Below are 24,170 nucleotides of genomic sequence, written 5' to 3' on the forward strand. Positions count from 1 at the left end.
CTTCAGTTATCCGTTTGTGAATCCAGTAAGTCGAACACGGGGATAGTGTTTGGAGCAAATGCAGACCCCCACAATCAACATCATGACACATCTTCACATCACCAGGCTGTAGGCTGTGCTGAAAACGCATGCACTGCAATGATTTGCATTCTGTAAATTAGGCTACTTTTTTTCTTAATTTGTCTTTAGTTGAACTTTAATGCTTCATTTCGGGATGAGGAGCCTCAAATCAGTTTACCCATTTTACATTGCAGCGTTAATCTAAATAGAGCACAATATAGTCAATTAAAAAAACTGCGAGTTATGAGGGGAAACAACCTGAATCAATACCTCCCTGAGAAATATCATTAACTCGTCTCTATCTGTGTCCGAGTGTACCGCTCTTTAAAAATGTCTCCACGTTGCTTCGTGTATCCTAATCGTGCTGCTGCTGCGACCCAATTTCCCCCACGGGGCTCATTTAACTTTCATCTAATCTAATCTAATCTAATCTCGGTTTCTCTCGCCTCTCGCGCTTTTATTTGCCCTCGCAGTTGCTGTGGCCGCGCGGCGCGCTCCCGTCATCGCGTCAGGAGGCAGCTCACTGGTCCTGAAGCTGACGATGATGATGGCGGTGATGGAGGAGCAACGCTGAGTTCGCTCTGCCAGTGTCGCTCCTCTTTTTTTCCATTCATTCTTTTTCTGATTGTACATGAAAAAACGACAACGACATAGCGACGGAGAAGCGACACCGCCTATTTGACCTACTACCTTTCTCCACCTCCCTCCCCGTCTCCTGAGCCGAGAGCGAGATGGGGAACGAAGCGAGCATGGAGGGCGGCGGGCAGCCCGGTGAGCCGGGAGCCGCCGGGATGATGGGGTCGGTGATGCCCGGAGGACCTGCAGCAGGACCGGGGACAGGACAGCATATGAAGCCGGTCAACGGAACCGCTGCCGGGGGAGGGATGGGGATCGGAGGCCCCGGGATGGGAATGACGAGGTAGGAGCAGCAGTAGTAGTGAAAGTGTTTCGGGTAAATGATGCTGGGTAAAGTGCTCTGGGGTTACTCCACCTCACAGTGTGCTTTAACGCGGAAACGGTTGATGGAGAGCAGATGTCATTAGGTTCAGATTTAAGAGCGATGGTATTAACAGGATGTCACAAATTGTTTCCCTCTCTCGTGCACGATGAGAGGTGGTTATTAAGAGGAGAGGAGTGACATCCCGCGCCGATCTGTGATGCTGTAAAGCCGAGAGCTGTCCGCGGTGCTGAAACGCTACAGCTGCACTGCTGAGCCTCGACGGCTCGTTTTAACAGGTTTGACATTGTGTGTTAAGGTTGATTACAACAACCGTGCCCCCCTGCGCTACGTTACGGCTTCCATCATCTTGCATTTACGGCTGTTTTGCCCTCAGATTGTGTTTTTTTTATTTCTCGGCGTCATGTGCCGTTCATAGTATTTCCTCCTCCCTCCTGCTCGGATTGTGCTTTTGCCGTATACTGTGTTGAATGGGACGTGTCTTTGACAGCCGCTGAAAAAATACGCAGCCGAACCTGCGTTTTTCTCCATTATGTTTTAAGAAACGTGACCACTGGGACGTTTTTGTGGTTTGAGCTGGAGATGTGCTGCAGCTGGATGCTTGAAGCGACTCCATACTCTCGTTTATTTCCGTATGGGCGAGAGGAGGGTGCCGCTGAAGGTGTGTGATTGTGCATGTGTGTGAGTGTGTGAGTGAGTGTGAGTGTGTGTGTGTTCGTACGTTAAGGGGCTTGCCTGACTATGCTACTATCAGCAACGCCAACGTATCCCGTTAATGACGTAGAAGCATCTGACAGGCAAATGATCATTACCGACATTCCATACCGTACCATGCCATGTCAAACCAAAGCCTAGACCTGTGCTACATACATTAAACCAAAAATGACGGATCACAATTACATAATAATGATGATAATAATAATAATAATAATAATAATAATACTACTACTAATAATAATGATAATAATAATAATCATAATAATAATAATAATAATAATAATAATAATAATAATAATAATAATATAAGCACAATTACATTTCTAATCTCATTTCACAATACTAATATTATCAATACACAGTGTCTCTCAGTTCAACATTACTGGACTTAAGAAACAGACTATCAAATAATCCTACCATGTCATTATATCAACAACATTGCACATACACCAGATGCCATCACTAAATCATGCTATTTCTTATGCATAATCTATATATATATACAGTATATGTCATAACTACATTTTGTTATTCTGATGAACATGCAACCCTGCTGTCATGACTGTCAGCGTTTTTTTAATGGACAAAGGCCGAATATGTGTATATATACGAACATTTCCTGTAATGCATATTGAAGTTGTTGTACTGTGTCACACATACTACACATGCAATGGCATGACCCTAACCACAACATCACACCATCACATGTGTCCTAGCACGACCTGACATAACATCTGCGCAACAGAGTGCTACATGAGTGAGTCCGAAAACCCGGACGCCTTCGTCTCAAAGTCAATGGGTGTTTGGTTAGTTGCCTTAAATAAAGTCTGTGTTGACACTGGCTTAAGATATGTCAATGTTTTGTTCTACAAGATAAAATACCTTGTATCGTGAGTTTTGAAGCGTGTTTTAAAGGTGTCTTTAAAAACGTAGTTTCTATTAAGACCTAATCACGTCGTACATGCAAAATTGGTGGGAGGCTTGTGGGTGGTGTAGTTTGATTTTAGCCCGACGTTAGCTTATTACTTCTGGCGATTGCATTCACATTTCAAAAATCATGAAAGCAATGTTCATTTGTGTTCAATGGCTTTTTGTTGAGAGAACCCAGGGCAATGCTAACATCCGGGTGGGCCTACAAACATACTTCATCCTGGCAGCGCTCTATAGCTGTACAGTAGACACCGATCATGGCACCTACACCTACATACAAAGTAGCAGCTTTTCTTTTTTGTAGGATCACTTTCTCTCCTACAGCTCCAATCTGTCCTTTAGCTTGGCTCAGCTCACACATATGTGGCAATCTTTTGTCTTTGCCACAATCCAGGATTCACAGATTACTGTATCACCTCATCCATAGAACCCTTCTGCAGCCAGGCTGCTGTACAGAGACCTACAGTATGTTGGTATTATGTGGAATTAATGCAAGAGTAGGGCTACAGCTGGCCTACAAACGCACCAGGGTGTGAGGGTTATATTTAGGCCACATCCTAGGTTTGATTCATGCCTCTGTAGGAGAGAAAAGGAAGGCAGAACCGGCCTATCCATCATTATATAACACCAGGACTCAGTGAGCAGATGACAGCTTCAGCTCCTTTCCGATGAACGACAACCGAGCTGAACATGCTCTGATGAATTTTTCCTATTACTCTGTTTAGGATATTCACAGTGGTGTAGTCCACGTCTTTGTTGCTCTTATCAAATATTCTCTGTAAAATACATCTGCAGGTTTTTGCACTCCCTGTTTCAGACCGGAAAATCACACATTTCAAATCTATTCTGAATAAATAGAAGAGGGTTTCGCTTCATGAAGTGCTTTACTTTAAGTATTTATAATGGCTTAATACAAGGCCATGTGAACAGATTGAATCACGTGCAGAACGTGTTTGCTCGCCTCCGCCTCTTTCACTCTCACACACTCTTACACACTCCCTCCCTCTTCTGCATTGCCTCTGCCTGACTGCCTGCTCCTATCACTCTCTTCCTCCCTGTATCCTTTGCACACTCCCTTTTCCTTCTCCCCTTTTCTCCCCGTTTCTCTGTGTATCCTGTGCACACTTGCAGTCTTAAGGAGCAAGGATGACGCTCTCGCTTAGTTCCCTTTTCCTTCAGTCTCCTTTTCTTCTTATCCCTCTCATCCTATTGCTTTCATCTCTCTCTTTCTTTTTCAATCAATCTTTACACATTTTCGTTTTACTGAGTATTTCCACCTTTGTTCCATCCATTTTCTTCCTCTCTGCCTCGAAATCAACATACCACTCGGTTAACATTTTGTGCTGTCGACAATGATAATGTGAAGCGGTATGGCAGTGTGTTTTCTTAAATGGCTAAGGCTGCCATTACTCAAATTTCGAATTGTCAACGAGACCAAAACCAACAATGTGTTGGTCTAACCATCAAATAAATGCACCCCAAATCAATAGTTGTATTAAAAAAGGGCTCAGTAACTTTAAACCTTTTAATAGTTCTAATGTCATGTCTTTGCCATCTTTGGAAAAAAATATTGCAGATGGGAGCCCAATTTGTTCTATGCATGTGCAAAGGTGGTTGAGGTTAGACAGTAAAATTGAACAGGGTCAGGATAGTCCATTGATGAAGGGATAGGACCTGAACAAAACGATTTTCCGGTACGGATCGGGTAGTGACAACTCCCATCACATGGCCGTGAAAGAGCTTTGTCTCTTTAATGTAAACATATGTTGCTTTGACGCATTTTCTTAAACAAGTGATGCTATTTCTCTTCTTGACAGCACGGCCTCTGGAATTATACTGTACATTTGCCCCACTGGTGAAAATCCCTCCCCCTCTATCTCGCTCTCACTTGATCTCCGCCCCCTTCTCAACCAATAACCAGGAGCCTATAAATGGCTTTGCTTTTACAATGAGATACAACCGTAGTGCTCTATAGGATATGGGAGTACAGATAAGGAGAGAGAGAGAGAGAGAGAGAGAGAGAGAGAGAGAGAGAGAGAGAGAGAGAGAGCTGAAGGAGGTGAAAGGGGAGAGAAAAGATGGAGGGAATAGAAGCTGGTGGAAATAGATCATGTGCGGTGTACAATGGGATAAAACCTAGGGGAACTGCAAGAAGGGGGAAGGGAGCGATGGGGCAGTCATAGATCAAAAGTGGCATAAAACTCACTCCAGTCAAGGATCATCCAGGGACAACCAGCAAAACAAACAAGAATACACTACACCACCAAAACAGTTAAAAGTCTTTAAAAATAAATATATATATAAATATATATATATATATATTTTTTAAATTTTGATTAAGGTTGGATGTTTTTTTTTTTAATGTATGCATACCATTGCAGATATTGTACAACATGTCTTGTACAGTACACTTGTATTTAATCCAAGCCATGCAAATAAAGTACATTCATATTAGAGAAGATTACATTTACAGCACATATGGAACAGACCAAGCTCTTTCTGTGGCATTACACTCATGTTTGCACACTTATTGGTCACGTAAAGTTGAGGCGGTGTGTGAGTATGTCTGGTGTAAATGTGTGTATGTGTGTGTATTACGCACACTGTTGTGTATATTATCAGTAACTGTGAAGAGCTGCTTGAATAGTTAGGACTGTTGGCAGTCATCACAATTTATCCCCTATACACATTTATCAAGCTGTGTGAAGAGAGAGAGAGAGAGAGAGAGAGAGAGAGAGAGAGAGAGAGAGAGAGAGAGAGAGAGAGAGAGAGAGAGAGAGAGAGAGAGAGAGAGAGAGAGAGAGAGAGAGAGAGACAGAGAGAGACAGAGAGAGACAGAGAGAGAGAGAGAGACAGAGAGTACTTGTGTAGTAGAGTGTGAAAATGTTGGAGACAGAAAAAAGTTATTTTTCATTTCTCTAACACACTTGAGACCAATTTTCACTTTCCAGAGAGGCATGCCTGTAAGACGTGTGTTTTTGGAGTGTGTGCATGTTAATGTGTGACTTTGTTTTTTCACCTCTTGCACAAAAGCAGCAGCCTGTCACTGCCGTGTTCAGCATGAATGTACAGTGCAAGTGAGTTTGTCATTGAGGCTTTTTGCTGATGTTCTTACTCGAAGTGACGTGAATTTTTTTTCTCACATCAGCAGAGGAACAAACGCTGATACAATTCAGTTTCTGGTCTGCTGAGTGGGCTGGTTACCGGCCACCCTTTAGCCTTTTGTTGTTGAAATCCGTGGTGAGGTTGAAAATGATCGGGTGTGATGCTAAGTAGATGTAGGCCAACATTTCAGTTTGACCATCAGGCTGTAGGTAGAAGAAATACATTGTTGGTGACATATAGTTTATACTGTAGCTGTGGATGTTGGTTGAGTTGGTCTGCCCCCTTTATCCAACATCCAAGCTTTGCTTCTTTACTCACAAATAGTGTAAAAGGTGATGCAGCGACAGAATAGGTTCCATGTTTTGTGCCCACCTGATGAATGTAATTCCAATATTCCCTCTCCTTTTAGCTCTTTGGTCTCTGAAGTCTGAAAAAGGAAATGAGGCTTTTTAACTGCTAGATCCTGCTGTTTGGTGCTGGGCAGGTAAAGTATGGTGGGTTTGCCAGAGGTTGATCACTGAAAACAGCTGCCTGCTGCTTGATAAGGGATGGAATTGACACTGAGACTAAACTATACAGCACAGTAAATATGCCATTAAACCAAAGCAGTTAGCCAAAACAAGCTTAAAAGCTCTGTAGAGCTGCAGAGTTTGTTGATAATTCTCTCTGGCTTCATCTGTAAAAGCACACATTTTTTCATGTAACACAAATATTTGATTCATTGTCACCACAAAAGATAAGTGGAGCTTTAATATTTTCTGATGCTAATACATTTTAAGTTTGCATAAGTATTATTTCTGAGCACAGCAGGAAAAAGATTCTTCAATTATTAATGTGGATTCCACCGTATGTGGTCAAAATATTGTGGATGGGGAAGATTGGAAGAATTAATTGACCTAAAATGGCTCTCTCAAGACACTGGTCTTTGCCTTTTATCTTGGCATACTTAGTTAGTAATTAGCTGCTTTGAGACAAACAGTGATGAACTCATAACCACTGTTAGGGGCCACTTTGAAATCAGCCCTTAATTTAAAACAAATACACTTAGACATATGAAATTTGAGTATAGTGATGCGATACAATATAATACTACAGTATGTGATACAATATAATACTATGCGATATGATATGCGATACGACACAATGTGATACGATACCATACGATGCACTACGATACGATACGATGCGATACGATACGATACGATGCGATACGATACGATGCAATACGATACGCTGCAATACGATACGATGCAATACGATGCGATACGATACGATGCGATACGATACGATGCAATACGATACGATGTAATATGATACGATGCAATACGATGCGATACGATGTAATACGATGCAATATCCTTAATGGACTAGCATTGGCTGATATTGAAATTCCCCTACTGAAATTATAAAGCTTTAAGATAAAAGATATATGAAAATATAATATAAATATCTATTGACTGCAGACACATACGGTATATTGCAGTTACAATTTACATGCAGTTAATAAGCACTATTTTACACTTATTTAATGACATGTTTATAGTTATTGATGACGCCTACATTTTGTTAACAACCCATACGTTTGATGAGGTGGTGAATTTAATGTTGATCAGACTATAGCTAGTGAGCGCACCCTGCCATTACTACTACTTAATCTGGTAACCGGTTGAAGAGTAGCAGCATTCTTCACTTTACCTCTTAAACTGATTTTAGCAGTTTAGGTAACAGACACTCGACTGTTTCTCTATTGTTACAGACACGTGAACTAACCAAAGATGGTTGAAGTGAATAGGGTAAACACTGAAGAGAGAGACTGAATGCAGTGCTAACTACATAACAGGCACTGTATAATTGAAGTATTGTGTTGAACGATAATCTTGTCACATCACTCAAACCTATCTTGGACTCAAATGCAGGACACATATAGCTGCCTCCTTAGTAGTAGTAGTAATAGTAGTAATACAACACCAAATGATAAACAAAACAGCACATACTGTAGCAAATCACAGCACACAACTTAACTTTATATATCAATTTAAACACATTTAAACAAATACCTCAAGGTTTTTGATAAAAATGCGGCAGCAGATTGGGCTTTGTCTTACTAGACTAAAAAAACAAAAACAAGACAGCACAGTTTGCCTCAAGCTCTCTCTCTCTTAAGTGATGTTGTCACTTTAAATTCTGTGTCTTCTTAGTCTATTTGAGATCCATACAGTTGGAAAACACTGTCCTGCCCTAAGATGTAGGTCAACTTTCTGACTGTTACCCCGGAAAGGCAGTGAGCAAGGTCTTAGTCACCATCGCAGCCTGACCTCTCCCTCGAAATGTTAACGTGAATGTGATCGGGAGCAATTGTGAACGAAAAGAAGACAGGATATGTTTTTCTGTGTGTGTGTTGTGTGAGCTTGAGAACTGAGATTTCTTTTTTTGAATTATGTGTTTGTGACAGAGTGGGCGAGAGACAGACAGAGGCTCTCTATATATTTACACGCCCTGTTATCAGGAGGACATGTTTGCGGGAGCCTCCAAATACTAAATGTGTTTGGGTGGCTGCATCGGGAGATAAGATGGCAATAAGCACAATATCACAGCCCAAGACAGTATTGGTTTTCAGCAAATAGATGCTGTCGCTGGGGCTTATGAGTGAACACAGAAATAGACTGAACAGAAACGATACGCCTATCTGAGCAGGACGAGGGGTGAAATCTGTTGAATCACAGGGAATACGCGGGTGGATAATGGATTATCTGTTGGATTATTTAACCAGGACATCGAAAACTACTGCAGTTTCAATGTGAATGTGTAGGAATTTGTCCTAGCATACAACCATTATTTTATACAGTCTATAGTCAAACAAATCAACTTTATCTTTAGCACTCTACACACAACACAGCTCATTCAAAGTACAAACTCATAGGAAAACAAAACCAAAAAAGAAAACAAACACAATAGAAGAGAAGAAAAAATAAGGAAAAATTAAAGCTGCGGGCAGCGATGAACGGGCCCTCGCAACCCCCACACGACGGGGGCCGTGTCGGCCTGCGTCTGTGTCTATCTGCGACCATGGGACGCAGTGCAGAGAGTCTATCGCAAGTCTTGTAGTGCTTCCAGTTTGTTCCGCTAGAGAGAGTGTTCAAGCTTTGTGAGGCTCTGTATCGTGGTTTCTGAGCGATTTTGAAGTTGATTGTGTTAAATCTCTTAGGGGAGTTTGTTAAAGTATCACGTGCAAAAGTGGAAAAAAACGGCCATAAAATTCATAATGGCCGACTTCCGGTTGAGTTTAGGATATTAGTCCACGCCTGGATAAGTTATAGAATATGCCTACTGGTATTCATACAGTTTCGCCAATCTGGGAGTCTGGGCTGTTCTCTAGGGCGTGCTAGCGAGTCAATTTGCCACGCCCATTTCTAAAAAACAATAAAATATGTAAATTTTCACCATCCCTGAAAATTTGTGAAGTTAGGTTAGTTTTTGAATATGATAAAGCCTCCAAAAAGGCAATTCATTTGACAGAATAATAAGAAACAGAGCAAATCCAATAGGGCCTTTCGCTGGCCCAACTTTGGCGGTGCTCTGGCCTTCATAATGATGATAATGATAATGTCATCTTAGCTTGCTTGCAAGATTGACACACAGGTTTTTGCAAGTCACAGAATGAACAACTCTTAAACCCTTTACAATGTTTTTAATACCACAAATTCGTTAGGTTCTACTTTCTGCGAATGAAGGACACAAAGTCTAGATTACGGAGGCTTCCTGGTTTGGGCTGTCAGTCCATTTCCAGGGCTCAGCAGGGATTTGTAACAGATAGCAGTCTCGTTGGCCCTGACATCATATAGTGAGCAGAGTGCAGCGCTGCCTTGAACCCCCTCAACCAGCACAGCAAGTTTCTACAATGATGCTAGGGGTGCGGTAATCTGAGAACCAGACAAATCTACCTAGCATTTGCTCTGGCAGGTACATCTGACCTCATATTCAGACAAATTTCCAGCAGCTTGAGATCTGAAGGACCAATCACAAACGTTTATCTTACGTGGGGCAGGTTTCAGACGATGACTGACAGAGGAGCATCACCGTCCAGTATTAAGGTCTGTCAGGTGTAGCTTATCACAAAACTCAGAACAACCTGTCAAACTAGGCCGTGCTGATCAAATATCAATCAAGATAATGTTACCCTATTGCCTATTTCTTGCCTAAACTGTCAGAAATACATTTTTCGTGAACTGATTAGCTGCTTCAAAACAGACCACACATATAGGGTTTAAAAAACAACACACAAAGAAAAAACTTGCATTTGTAGGTCATGTTTTGTTGCTCTGATTAGTTGTAGGCCCATCCAATTGCACCCAGAGGCATTTTGAGGACAACTAGCTTACAAAACATTACCGTGGTTTTTATCTTAGAAAATAGTTTTTTTTTAGTTCATTCAGGACCAAGAAAGGCTATTCAGTGCAAATACAGCTGCCTTTTTCGAATAAAAAAGACTAGAAACTAGAAAATTAATTCAAAAATTAACCATTATTCATGTTCTTTATTAACCCCTCAAACCATCATATTAGGATTAGACCATTTGCTTGCTGAGCTATTGGCTAAAATATACATAGATTAGTTTTGATGTGTATGAATCTTGAGCTTTGATCAGTTAATTATTTTCCTGATCATATACAGTACATTACATAATACATTTACATATTTGAAATTTTAAATGAACATTGTAAATCCTTCTAGTGAGCACTGATTTCATATTTTTTCAATATTTTGCTAACTAGGTGTTTGAGAAACATCACATATGTTTTTCCCTGTATGCTAATTTGGTTCTGTGGGACTAGGATAAAGAGTTCCTCTGTTCTCCAGTGTCAAAAAACAGAATGAATGCACAAAGGCACACGTTTGGCAGGCAGTTACTGTAAACTCAATTTGACAAAGGCAATTCAATTTATTTTCACCCTCCCTGCTGCCCCATATAGCATTAACAAGTGTATATGAGTATATGTCCTCTGGCAGTGACAGACAGATTTGCGGAGAAGATTTACATTTATTTGTGGAAGGGGTTCAAATGACAGTTTAAGTGTGGTTTTACATGAATTTCCACTCTCCCTGGAGGTATTTCACAATTACTGGTTTCACACAAACTGTTTCAGTGTCGTGTGATCCAACTGCCGGTTGAGGGGTCCTCTCACCCTGCCAAGAAATCCTGTCTGGGTGAAGCTCTGGTGTCAACAAATTGATCGGCTCTGAGTCGAGCTGTGACCCGACGCGGGGCAAAAATCTGCAGGGTCAACTACCGATCTGCACAGCTCATCTGTCTCTGCCAGAAAACCAACACAACAGGGGACAATTAATAAGCCAGCTCTGGTCAGAACAAACTCTTCAGACACTGCGACAGAGACTGACCCACACATTAGCCTGGCCCTGACATTTACCTGGATACATGTCTCCCTTTAGTCTGTATTTCATTTATTTCAATCCCACATTGTAGGCTTCAAATGAAGAGTTATAATCCAGGTAAAACTAGCGTGGAAAACAATAAACAAATGAGCCACTTCCCATAATAACTGGCCTGAAATTAAGCACTGAGACTGCTGAGCCGCTTTGCATGAACAGTACGGGGATGATTGCTCTGTACTGAGCAGAAATAAATAATAGCACTTCTAAAATACATTTGGTGCACAATGACACAGAGAAATGGACTTCAATATATCTGGTGGAGGTCTTCACCCAGAAAGCAGCTTATTACTACAAGCATTTACGTACAAGCAGCTTATTACCGATATTTCCTTTATTGTATCAGTTTCCTCCAATGATTGTAATAATTATTATAAGAGCAAAGGACATCAGGTGACATAATCTAAAAAGTAACAATGTCTCTGAGGAGAGGGGGTTGGTGTCGATGGATGCTTTAAACAAACACAGGACTTCCACCAGGAGACCGCTGTTCGTGTAGTCCGGCTAACGTGACCAAATCTCAAGAAGATTTGGTCTGGGAACCACCCGTTAATTTTCTCGTATTTAAGGCTTGGTTCAGATTGCCCATAGCCGTTTATTGGGTGTTATGAATGTCTATCAAATGCGTTTGTACGTAGCTCATAGCCAATCGTATCAATTTTACCAGATGACATATGTAGAGCGCCAGAAATTTGACGTGGGAGAAGACGATGGGTCAGAGATTCATGTGTGCACGATGGCGTTGAGCGAATTATGCTGTTTGTGCAAGACACATGAGGGAGGAAGGTAGCACTATATGGGCACTCGACAGACATGTTTTTATCGAAAATACACAGAGATGTGATCCGTATCAGCCTCGTTCCTTTCTCATCTCATACCAACACTTTTAAACATGTGGTTATCATTGAGAATTCACACAAATCTATTTAGGTATCACAACTTCTTGATTAGGTTTAGTAGAATAGCATGGTTTGGGTCAAAATAAGTACGTCTGTTATGTCATTAAGCGTCACTTTCACATGGGACACCACACGAAAGGGACACAAACATCTGTCTCATCAGAGTCTGTTGTGTGTGTTTTACCCAACCATCCACCCAATCCTCATCCCAGCGGAGTTTGACGCTTGATATACTCCATCACCTGACCTCCGGGAGACTTGCTCTGTGACTCTGAATGATAATGTTGATTTGCATCTGCTGCATGATCAACCCTCCATTTGTTTACATATTCTCAACACATTCGTCCTTCACTTCACCCCTGTGTTGTGAAGATCGCACTCATGTAGAATGTTACTACTACTACTGAAGGAGTTTCCTCCCCGAGCCCCCATCACAGCGATTTCCTGGTTGATCCAATACGGAAGTGCCAAAAACTGCAGTTCTCTGAGTGTCCAGTAGGAGTAATTTGCATTACAGAGCAATTTCTTATTGACCCTAATGTTAAACAGGCGGTTTTCACAGCATAGTTAACCCTGCTTAAAAACATTCTAGTCTGTATATTTAGAAGAAGAAGAAGAAGAAGAAGAAGAAGAAGAAGAAGAATTACTTTATTTATCCCACGAGGTCATATCTCCATGAAAACACTGAGGGGGGTGAATTTTTTTGTACCAGGCTAGTTTTTATGTATGCGTGGCCTCTTGAGCGAGAGCTAGCCGCTGACCCTCTCTTCTCATCAGAGGTACGTCAGCCGGATGAAAGTATTTCTGTCCCCCAATGTCACATCAATGCCTTTTTTGGGTAGGGGAAATGAGGTGGAGACTGGAGTCTGTCAAGATGGCGACTCCCATAAGTGAGGACCATTGGATCAAGTTGAGAGAAAGGGCCCAGACGGAGACGCTACATCCATCTTTTAAACAGTCTATGTTCCTCCCTGATGTTGAGTGATCATCAACATTTAAATTCGTTTTTTGCACGAGTTTTATAGCTTACCAGTTCTTCATTTAAAAAGTGATTCCTCACCATTGAATACTTTACGTGCAGTGGTCACCCGGCTTGACTTTTATACTTTTGGCAAGAAGATCTGTCAAATGTAATAGTAATGAATGAAAATATAACTTCAAATTGTCATCTTTACTGATTCCTGGGTCAACTGATTCATTTAGAGACTACCTTTTACCTCTTAATTCTTTATTTCTGAGCTGTCTCATCAATGACAGCACTTTCTTCCAGCTTACTGTGGCAAATTTGACTAATTATGATATTATTTCATAAAACAAATTAGGTATATTTCTATGATTACTCAATGCCATTGAATTGTACATCTTATTTTTCCTTCCGTACAGCGATAATGCCTGTGGGTGAATGGCACCTACACTCGCTGTTTGTTTTCATTGGTCTTGGATATAATTCCTCTGACTTTCATTTGTTTGTCAGAGAATATTTTGCTGTGCTCTGCCATTTTATTCCCACTGCACTAGCGAAGGTCACGCCACGTTTTCTCATTATGTTGTCGCCACCTGACAGTAAATGTTACCTGTATTGATGTAGTAGCTGAAAATGTGCATGCTCTTTGTGTGTGTGTTTGTTTGTTAAAATACAGACACAGCACCACCTGGAACAAACTACAGTAGCACGCTGTTTGTGTATGAGCCTTTTTCTCCTGTATTTTGAAGCCCATTGATGAATGGATGTTTTTTCATAGTCAATACGTTTCAACCTTTTAGTTTGTCATGGAAAATTAAACAGATTTATCTGCTTTAACCTTAACTGTGCTTTATTCAGAGATGCTGGATGAAAAAAATAGATGATAAAAATAGAGGTTGTGTTTCTAGCTGGAAACCCAAACAGAAACTACCAAACTCAGCACCCCACAAACATTCTTAATTCATAAACGCAAACCCGTGATACTAATCAATGATTGAAGGATGGTGACAACATGCAGTGTTTAATGAAGTTTAAGTAAGATTTAAAAGCAATATCACTAATTTCTCCATTTGAAAATCATTAAATCCTTTGTGTTTGTTTGCTGACAGAGCCGAGTGGAGCCACAGTTTCCTCTGGATGACACAGTTTAATTTTCAGCACAGTTCCGCTCCTGCAGTCATTTGGACTCAGTGGGGGGGTTTTGGCACAGTGAAAGACACTCAGACGGGTATGTTTTTGTTATAAGCATGAAATTAGGAAAAAATGGCATTTTTGAATTTAGGTCACTTCGGTCCATGCATTCAAAGGTTTGCGAGCAGTTTTTCCAGCAGCTTCAAACGGAGGTGCAGCTTCTGATCCTGTAATCGTGCAGACTTGTCTGATTTTGAACATAAATCCAATAATGAGCCAACCCCATCCCAGCATGGGTAAACAAAAACTCTCATACTCTCAAGTCTCCACTTTTAGAAACAATTTGAATGTGTCAGAAAGATAAAGATGCAGCGCACAGTTGTTTTTTCATCGACAATAAAATACTGGACTTGGAACTATAGAGAGAGTACGTAGGAGGAAGAGAGGGAATTTAGCAGGAGCAAGATGAGTAGGATGTCAGAGAGAGCGGTTGGGACTCGGTCCAATGTAAAGTTTATTTTCTGTCAAAAAAAGACAAATAGGTTTCAGTCTCTGAGCTGAAGCGATACAGTAGGTCTATATGTCTTCCACTGAAAACAGCTCGTACCTGTCACAGATATTGTACAGCTTTCACAAGTTGTGAAATAACTCATTTCTTTTCCTAGCATCTCTGTCCACTAGTTACACCATGTCAGTGTCTAGCGTCAAGCGAGTGTCAGACTATTGTGTACTTTGACCGCCCTTTGTCCACACTGAATCCATTAAATATGCACTGAATGAGTGGAACACGCTGTAAAACCTGAAAAACAGCTACATTTCCCTTGTACCAGCGGACTCCCAATGTGTCACTACAAATACCTCTACCCAACATTTAAGTCTGCTGTGCCACACACATAGCCAAGCGCACAAACACAAGCAAGTAGCCCTGCAGAGCGCAAGTTACTGTGTTCAATAGCATGCAAGCTTCCGACTATAGCGCCACGTTGACACTCTCTGTTCTCACAGAATGTGTGGGACACGCTGTGAAATATGCACCTGAAAAACGGGTACATTTCCAGTGCAGCAGTAGACTACTAATGTGTTTAACAACTGTTGAATTTAGCAATTATGGTGCTGTGTTTTGTTCCCAATTGAAACTACTAAGTGTTCAGAATTTGCTACAGCTCTGGTTCTGCCGTAGCAACAGTTGCTAAGGACTGATTGGTACTGTAGGAACGACAGAGAAAAAGTGATGGAAACAAAATTGGAATATTATAACTGATGGCCATAATGCTAAGTCATTACGTTTACTATAATCAAACCTACTGCACACTCTGTGCCCAGCACCAAACAGCAGTGTTGGAGTTGTTCAGAGACCAAAACAGGGCTAAAAAGAGAGTGATACTGGACGCACATTATAGTGTGGCCAGAAAAAAGACTCTAAATGCTCTCCCTCTGCTGGATGTGTGAACAACCCACTGTTTGTTAACATATCCACAACACATTCATCGCATCAGTTTAAAAGGTGCTGCTGGAGTGTCCAGTAGCTCACCTGATAGAGCGTGCACACCATATAGGCCTACTGAGGCTGAATCCTCGCCGCAGTGGCACGGGTTTGACTCTAACCCGTGAACTTTTGCTGCGTGTCATCCTCTTTCTCATTTCCCTGTCATAACACCTCCCTCCCAAAAAAGAATCATATACATAAAGCTGCTGCTCCCAAGTGGTAAATTTCATCCATCCATCCATCCTCAACCGTTTGTCCCTATCAGGGTCGCGGGGGGGCTGGAGCCGATCCCAACTGACATCGGTCAGGGAACACCCTGGACAGGATGCGGGTCTATCGCAGGGCACATAGAGACAAACAACCACTCACACACCTACGGGCAATTTTAGAGTAATCAATTAACCTAACACGTGCACGTCTTTGGACTGTGGAAGAAAGCCGGAGAACCTGGAGAAAACCCACGCAGACACAGCGAGAACATGCAAACTCCACACAGAAGGGCCACAGCCGGGATTCGAACCAGTAACCCTCTTGCTGTGAGGCGACATATAACATAAACCTTAATCTCCCAAAATGTAATAAATCTAAAACAAAAATGACATCTCTTACCTAGAAAGTCCATGAATCAAACAAAAAAGAAATTACAAATGTGAGGCGTGGTTGTGCGGAAAAGTGAGCAGCTGTCTGCAAGCCTTGCAGGTCTACTTCAATTTTGGTACAACACCTCCAAGTCTCCGAAGGCCTCACTGAGCAGTCTGCTTGCTTGTCTCTGATTCTGTTTGACACTTAATGAGCAGAATAAAGGAAGGAGAGAGAGTTACAGAGAGAGAGGTAAATCCAGCAGGGTATTGTGGCTCAGCAGTTCTGGTGTGTTGTGGCTCTGCCAAGGACAGACTGCGTATCCTCACAGTCACACAGCAGCCTCATAACTTCAGTCTGGCCCTTATTGATTTGATCCTCCATGCATTGAGAAGTGCCAGAGTCCTCTGTGTGCTCACTGAGTTTCATGACCTTCAGGCCTCTGCAGCCCACTTAAAACCTAGGATCTCCTTTCAGACGTGGTCACCTGGCATTCTTGGATTGAAGGATTAAACACCACACATGATCAATGTCTCACCACAGCCTTTAACCCACAAGTCTAATTACTAGTAAAATTAGCTTAGTGCTAATTTGTGCTTCCCAGCTGTGAGCCTGTTGCCTAATAATGTGATAAAAATCAAATCAACAGCAAATACTTAACCGCAACCTAAAGCCTAATGGCACCATTTTTAGCCTGGCACCATTTTTCCCCATCTGTTTCTGTAAGACAACATTTGTTGTTCTCATTTAATCCACCAGCCTGCAGTGACTGCACTGCAGATATTCAGACAACTACTAAATTTTATCAGAATCTTTCAGAAGGACAATGATGACAAACAGAGTCACGGCTGACAATGATCTGGGCTTAGTAAGGCACAAAACACTAATGTTACGTAATTATACAGACTATATGAAGTCTAAGCAGAAACATGTTGGCATTTCATCAAGAAACAATAACTTGAACAAACAAAAACGCAATTTTCCAGACTGTTACTGCTGCATTATTCTCCACAAGTTGTGTTTGTAAATTAATTTTCACATTTTCTGGCAATTTTTCATCCAGTGCAGTATGTGAAATTCTGTAGACTAGCAAACACTTATAGGATAGAGGTCAGTGGAGGTTCCTGGATATAGACCTTTTCAATGGAATTCCATTGAAAGGCAACAGTCTTGGTCCTTGTTAACTTCCTGTCAGTTGATGTCATTCACATTCACTGCAACAGGAATCGAACTTGGACACATTTAGAATGTTTATGATTACAACTTTGAAAAGGTCAATACAAACAACAGTATGTTCATTTTACAATTGAGCCATTCACATTTCAATTATTGTACATTAAAGATATAATCTGTAAGATTTTCATCAAGTTAATTGTCTTTTAAATTACTATCGATCAAAGAGTAAGAGAAATAATGGTGAATGATCACTAATGAAATCCCTTCTACTTGCCTCTTTACCGAATATTACACTCTGCATGTCTGTGGTGACATTCCCTCTGTAGATGTAAATATGCCGCCATGTTAATGAAGCTGGTGACAGCGGTTGGTCTGCCGGTGGAGCTCGTTACTGTCGCCGTTCACTTGTAATTGGAAATCGGGAAATTCCAACTTCTGAGTCAGGCTTGTAGTAAGGGCAGAAGTGTAATAGGAACATGTGTGTGTGTATGGATTTACTATAAGAGGGTGACATATAGGGGACGGACTGGAAGTAGAGGGGTAAATGTGTGTCAATTAAGTTTACACAAGAGCAAAAATAAAAAACGACACACATAGTGACAATGAAAGTGACAAGATGGAGGGCTCTGAAAGAACAGGCTCGCTTGCAATTACATCTTACCACCAAAGAGGCTGCTGGAAACAAGGTATCTCGAATCATAGGGATTATGACTTTTAATTGGGATGATTTTCACACTTTTGTTTTTGTGTGTGTGTTACTGCTGCCTAGTGTAGATCAGTGGAATAGTGTGAAACCAGCAGCAGGACTATAACAGCAATGTGCTCTTGTGTGTGCATGTGTCCTCGTGCATGTGCACAATAGACACGAAACAAGGATCTACTTGTAAAAACATTGCGGTCCAAAACTCCACAGGTTACCTTCAGTGAAGATAATATAATTATTCAAATAACTCAGCATTAAAGCTCATTCTTAATGGTAGACCTCCTAAATAATCTTCACTAAATGGGGCGCACGGTGGCTCGGTGGTTAGAGTAGATGCCCCACATACAGAGGCTAAAAGTCCCCGACTCCGACCTGTGGCTCCTTACTGCATGTCGCCTCCTCTCTCCTTCTCACTCTCCCATTTCCCGCCAACCTCCAGCTGTCCTATCCTAATAAAGGCATGAAAAGGAAAAAACACATTATCCTTAAAAAAAAAAAAATCTTCACTAAAGGTCAACTGGTAACTTTTCTGTAGAGTCATTTGTGCAGCCTATTTCATGTAAGTTGTCCACTCCTCTGTTGACCTATTGTCCTTGTATCATGCTAATCCATGTCACCACCTCCATCTTCAATGTGCCATCGCAGTTATTTTTCTGGTCCATTTTAAATCACACACTCAGACAGTATCAGCAAGCAAGAAGCAGAAAAACCCTCAAGGCCAAATCGTAGTAAAGATGCATTATTAGGAACACCACAATATGATGAGGATGATGATGATGATGATGATGATGGTTGTGGAGAAACTATTTTGCTTACAGCTTTCTTGCCTCTTTTGCAGCAACCTGTTTTAAGGAAATAGAAAGTGTTGAGCGAGGTAGTCTCTATTTATATCCCTCTGTCCCATTTACTGCCCATTCTGAGTCTGAGCAGCACAAATTAATCCTTTTATTACACACGCAGCATGAAATAGCCTGGTGCTGCTGTTAGTGGAGCAAAAGAAGATGGCTGGTTGGGGGGAAATCATATTTAAAAGTGAGAATTATACAGAGATGTACTTCCGTCAGGTGTCAAGACAAACAAAAGGCATTTCCACAAAAAGTGTAACACATACCGAATCGATGCTCTTTCTTGTGTACTTGTCTGCAGAATTCAAAAGAACAGTGTAACACATACTTTTACCAAAAACATGTGCGATTTTAACCTGAGAGCGGCTGGAGTGTGAGGAGGGTTGGGTTGCCATAGTAACAGCCACTTTGCTGAGGATCCAAATTAGTGTAGTCCCATGACCAGCCAGACCATACTCCAGCACTGGAGTATTAAAAATGACTTCCACAGTTACTCTGGATTCAATTAAATTAGTAATTCTTGATTATTTCATATTAATCATTAGAATTCAAAGCAAAAACTTTAAATTTACTTTGTTTTTTTAGAGCTATATACAGGAAGTAATGGAGTACCATCTGTCTGATCCACTGATTATTGGCATTGATTATTAGAAGCAAATAACTTCTTGGTTTTAACTATAACCTAACCTACCTAAAACATGTTCTCCCCCTTTTATAATAAATGTACATTCACATCCTGCTTAGTTCAGAGTACCTTCAACTCTCACTGTCAGTGCTGAAGAAAAAGTCACAAATGACACAAATGTACTAGGAGATATATTAACCCCTAATATAAACAACACCAATACAAACACCTGTGCTGGAGATACAAACACACACGCACGTACATACACACGCATAACTCAACTCAACTGACCAAGTGTGCCCGTGTGTATGTGTTTGCCAGCTGTGTTATGTTCATGATAAAAAAATCATCTGTCATATCATGTCACATATTCTGAGCCTTTGACATGTGTCTCTATGTTCATATGAGGTGCTATCAAAACCTTGTTTAAATAAAAACTGTATGGACTTTCTTGAACTTCCCTTGAGTTAGCCACCTGGAAAGTCACATTTTGGTAAAATCCACTTATATTTCCTCGCGATCTTCAGTGATTTCAAACAGCTGCAGAGAAAATCAAGATGAGGACGTCAAGATGAAAATGTCAGATTAAATAACTCAGTACATTTTAGTCTCAACCTCTCAGCGAATGGCAAATAATTTTAGCCACATTCATGTCAATTTTCTTTTTGCCTTGCACTCAATTTCCCTCTTTCTGGTTTTGAACTTTTCCCTTTCCATCCCGTTTTAAAGAACTTATGAAGCTGTGACGCTCTTTAGAGGACATCTTTGAAAGTATATTCAGCACAAAGTTTTAAGCTTCTCCCAAAGCTCTCTTATGGCTAATATTAGGGTTATTGACGCTTGTCTTAATGTTAATAAGGCTTACGTTATGATTGATGTGGTACTTCTGCTCTTGTATACAAGATCAAATCGAACTCTGAGTACATTTTGTAAGACAAGGAAAGGCAAGTTAATTTGGAGCACATTGCAGACACAAAGTGCTTTACAAAAGCATATGCACACACACACACACACACACACACACACACACACACACACACACACACACACACACACACACACACACACACACACACACACACACACACACACACACACACACACACACACACACACACACACACACACACACACACACACACACACACACACACAGAACATTTTGAGAGATTTGAAAGGCATAGAAGTTTAGGTGTGTCATTTCTTTAAATGACCTGGAAAAGCAATGTCAAGAACGGAGGATTGTCAATCAAACCTGTTTTGTTCTTCTACACATTTTATGACGAAAAAATATTTTGTCCCTGCTCTTTACTCACTTACCCACAACAGAGGGCTGCCTTTGTTTTTGATCATCCCCTTGCGGGCCTGTTGGTTGACTTAATGAGAGTAATTATGAAATTATTCTTATTAAGGCTAAACAATCCGCTCTGTAAACAAAGATCATAGAGAGAGGAGAGAATGGGCAAAGGAGTGGGAGGGCCGGACACTGTAAAGGGACGGAGAAAGTGGGGTATGTCCAACAAGTGAAAAAGTGAGATGAGTGTATGTATACTCATACACACTCATAGATAAGAGAGATTTTTGATTTGTGAACCTTTTGTCCGTTTAGTAGTTTTAGCCTCGTGTTTCCTTGTTTGAGAGAGAAACCATCGCTCCGTATGAAGTCATTACATTAAACAAACAGACCGACTCACAACCTCAGACACACAAACATTTTTGTAGTTTTATATTTGTGAGGATAACTGAAAGTCTATGTCCTATGTTTTTAGATTTTCAAGGATCATTTCATTGGAATATTTGCCCTGCTGTGATGATCATGCATATACCAGCTGAAGGGTCAGTAGATTTTTTATTAAATACACACCAGGCAGTGTGTAGGTTTTCTACTAGTCGACTACTACTACTACTACGACAAGCTTAACATTCGTTTGTTATACAAAAAAGTTCTAATCCTGCATCCCTGTGTCAATCGTTCAATTCTGTCTTATTAAGTGCCAAACATAGGTTAAAACATACTTTAATTTGAGTGTTTTTGTATTAAAATGCCACTCTTTTGTTACAAATTGAATTCCTCATCTTAAAATTGGAGGTATATGCATCATTTTATCTACTCAACTGGGATTTGGGGTGACCAGCTATCCCACCCAGCATGCATTTGTGCTAGCTTGTCATAAGAGCTAGCAGACCAATATCATGAGGTGTGTGTTTGAATTTTATTAAGCAAAAACTTTGAAATTATCAAGAGTGTGGTTGAACTCTTATCAATTTCTCTGTAATCATCCTCCTCCTGATAGAACAACATGGTTATCTGCTAAACCAGAATCTCTTCAGAGTGATCCAATCAAATCTCTAGGATGTGATTTAAATCTCTCTCATAACCGTTTACTCTGGAATATGTCACATTCCACACACACACACACACACACACACACACACACACACACACACACACACACACACACACACACACACACACACACACACACACACACACACACACACACACACACACACACACACACACACACACACACACACACACACACACATGCAACAATATAGGATATATTTGCATGTTTATTTCAGTCCATTCAGTTTGAACTGACAGCAACATAAACATGCGTTGTCTTCACACTTGCTTATTCCTCTGTTTTTACACTTTCGCAGTCCGTCCACTCTCTTTCATTTTTGCTCTCATCTGTTAAATTGCATTTATTCGCCTCTCCTCCCGAGGCGACACTTCACTGATAGGACTTTCAATTAAAGTGCAGAGGAGATGGTCGAGGAGTGTAAAAGTTCACTCTGCAGTGAGAGTGAAACTTCTTCGGTCCCCCGCTGGTGCTGATTCTTCTTCTACATAATTGTGGAAAAAATGTAGCACGTTAAAAAAATATTTTCTTAGTTTTGTTATGCACTGTTCTACAGTATTTTCCAATTTGATGTCTCTTCTATGATTTACACGGATGGCTTAAAGTGGCTTCTGACAAATTATATACTATCTACAGTGTGCAAGAGACTGAGAAACCTAGCTCTTTATAGCATGTCTCATCATAAGGTGATGTTTTATGGACTTATTCAACCTATAAAGATTCAAAACAGCAGATATTGATTCATAATGTCGTAGAGTTCGGTTGAATTCAGTGAGTGGGTACAGCAGGAGGAGAAACACCTTGAAATGGATTTCCATTTGTGTGTGCGTGTATCTGCAAGCATAATAAATGTGGTGATGTATGGAGAGAGAGAATGAGAGGGTGAAGGATAGGTTCCCAAGTGTGTAGCAGCATGCTAAGTAGGGTAATTCTTCCCTGAGACCTTCCCTCTCTCCTCTCTTTTCTCCTGCATTTAACTGCTTTTTCCCTTTGGTCATTTTCACACCAGCCTCCATTTGTCTGAATTTGTCCGCTTTCATTTCAGCATCTGAGCCGACCGAGGCAGCTGTCGTTGACTGCCAGTTTACCTAGCTTCAGACATCCAGTTATGTAGTCAGGTAGCCATTCATTCATTCACTCAGACAGACAGGCAGGCAGGCAGACAGACAGACAGACATTAAGGTAGCATAGTAATGATCCAGCATGAACTGTAAATCAGTCAGTCAGTAACGGAAAAGTAGGAAGGAAATATAATTCCTCCCTCGATTATGTTCTCTGGCAACAAAATTAATTCAGTTCAATTCTAGAGTTGGAGTGCATGCAACTAGTAGACAGGTGGTCATTGATTTAAAAACATATGCTGTTGCAAATTAGTTGTATAAAAAAGTAATTTCTTGAGGACTGTTTTTTCGTTACACCTTTACGTCTACAGTATAATCTGTTATCTGTTCGCTGTATGCTGTGAGATGATGAGGTATTTGTTTCCCTTGTTTAGGCTAATCACAGCACAAACACCTACCGTATATTATCATCTGACCAAAATGCCTATGGATGCATTCGGATAGGCCTACAACAGATTTAGAGCAAGGAAACGTGACCCAAAAGCAATCACAAGACAAAACGACGTAGCGCTGAGCGACATTTGTAAGTTGAGGCAGTGCTTGGTCTGTTTTGATGAAGAGGAAAAATGGCAGCCAATCTCAAACTTTCTCAAAATTACAGCTGAACAGTAGTACAGGCGAGAACTAGGCAATACAGAAACAGAATCTTGATTCATATTTGATAAGCCCTGTTTGACAGTTTGATCTGAGTTTTGTGAGCCAGCTGGTAAATGCGCTGGACATAGTAAGCCAGTTACCTTAAGTAACTACCTTCAACTATGACGCTTCTCAGTCAGTCATCGTCTTAAACCCGCCCCACATGAGATAAATGGTGGTGATTGGCCCATCAGATCTTAAATTAATGGAAATCTGTCTGATCCCAAATTGTGGGAGCAAGAATTAGCTAGTCACCTTGTAAGATAGCCAGCCAGCAAGGTGGTCAGTCAATCAATAAGTGAGCCTGTCTTCTGTCCAGTTAGCTTAAATGTCAGTTGAAATGCTAAGCCGTCAGCCAAGAAACTAGTTTGCGAAAGGGACTTTCCTTTCAGTAAATTAATCTGGCCTGTCATTAGCC

General features: G+C 40.9%; 1 protein-coding gene across 1 annotated transcript in view; it reads left to right on the forward strand.

Moving 5' to 3' along the window:
- Positions 1 to 791: 791 nt before the first annotated feature.
- bsna (bassoon presynaptic cytomatrix protein a) overlaps positions 792 to 24,170 on the forward strand; it is a gene marked incomplete at both ends in the record, with an annotated part of 144,735 nt that continues 121,356 nt past the window's right edge. Inside the window, one exon of the mRNA XM_083920968.1 lies at positions 792 to 979. Within this exon, the coding sequence (XP_083777094.1) occupies positions 792 to 979 (188 nt within the window). The remainder of the gene's footprint in view (positions 980 to 24,170) is intronic.

This window comes from Echiichthys vipera (genome assembly GCF_963691815.1).
Source record: "Echiichthys vipera genome assembly, chromosome: 9".
NCBI classification, from domain to species: domain Eukaryota; kingdom Metazoa; phylum Chordata; class Actinopteri; order Perciformes; family Trachinidae; genus Echiichthys; species Echiichthys vipera.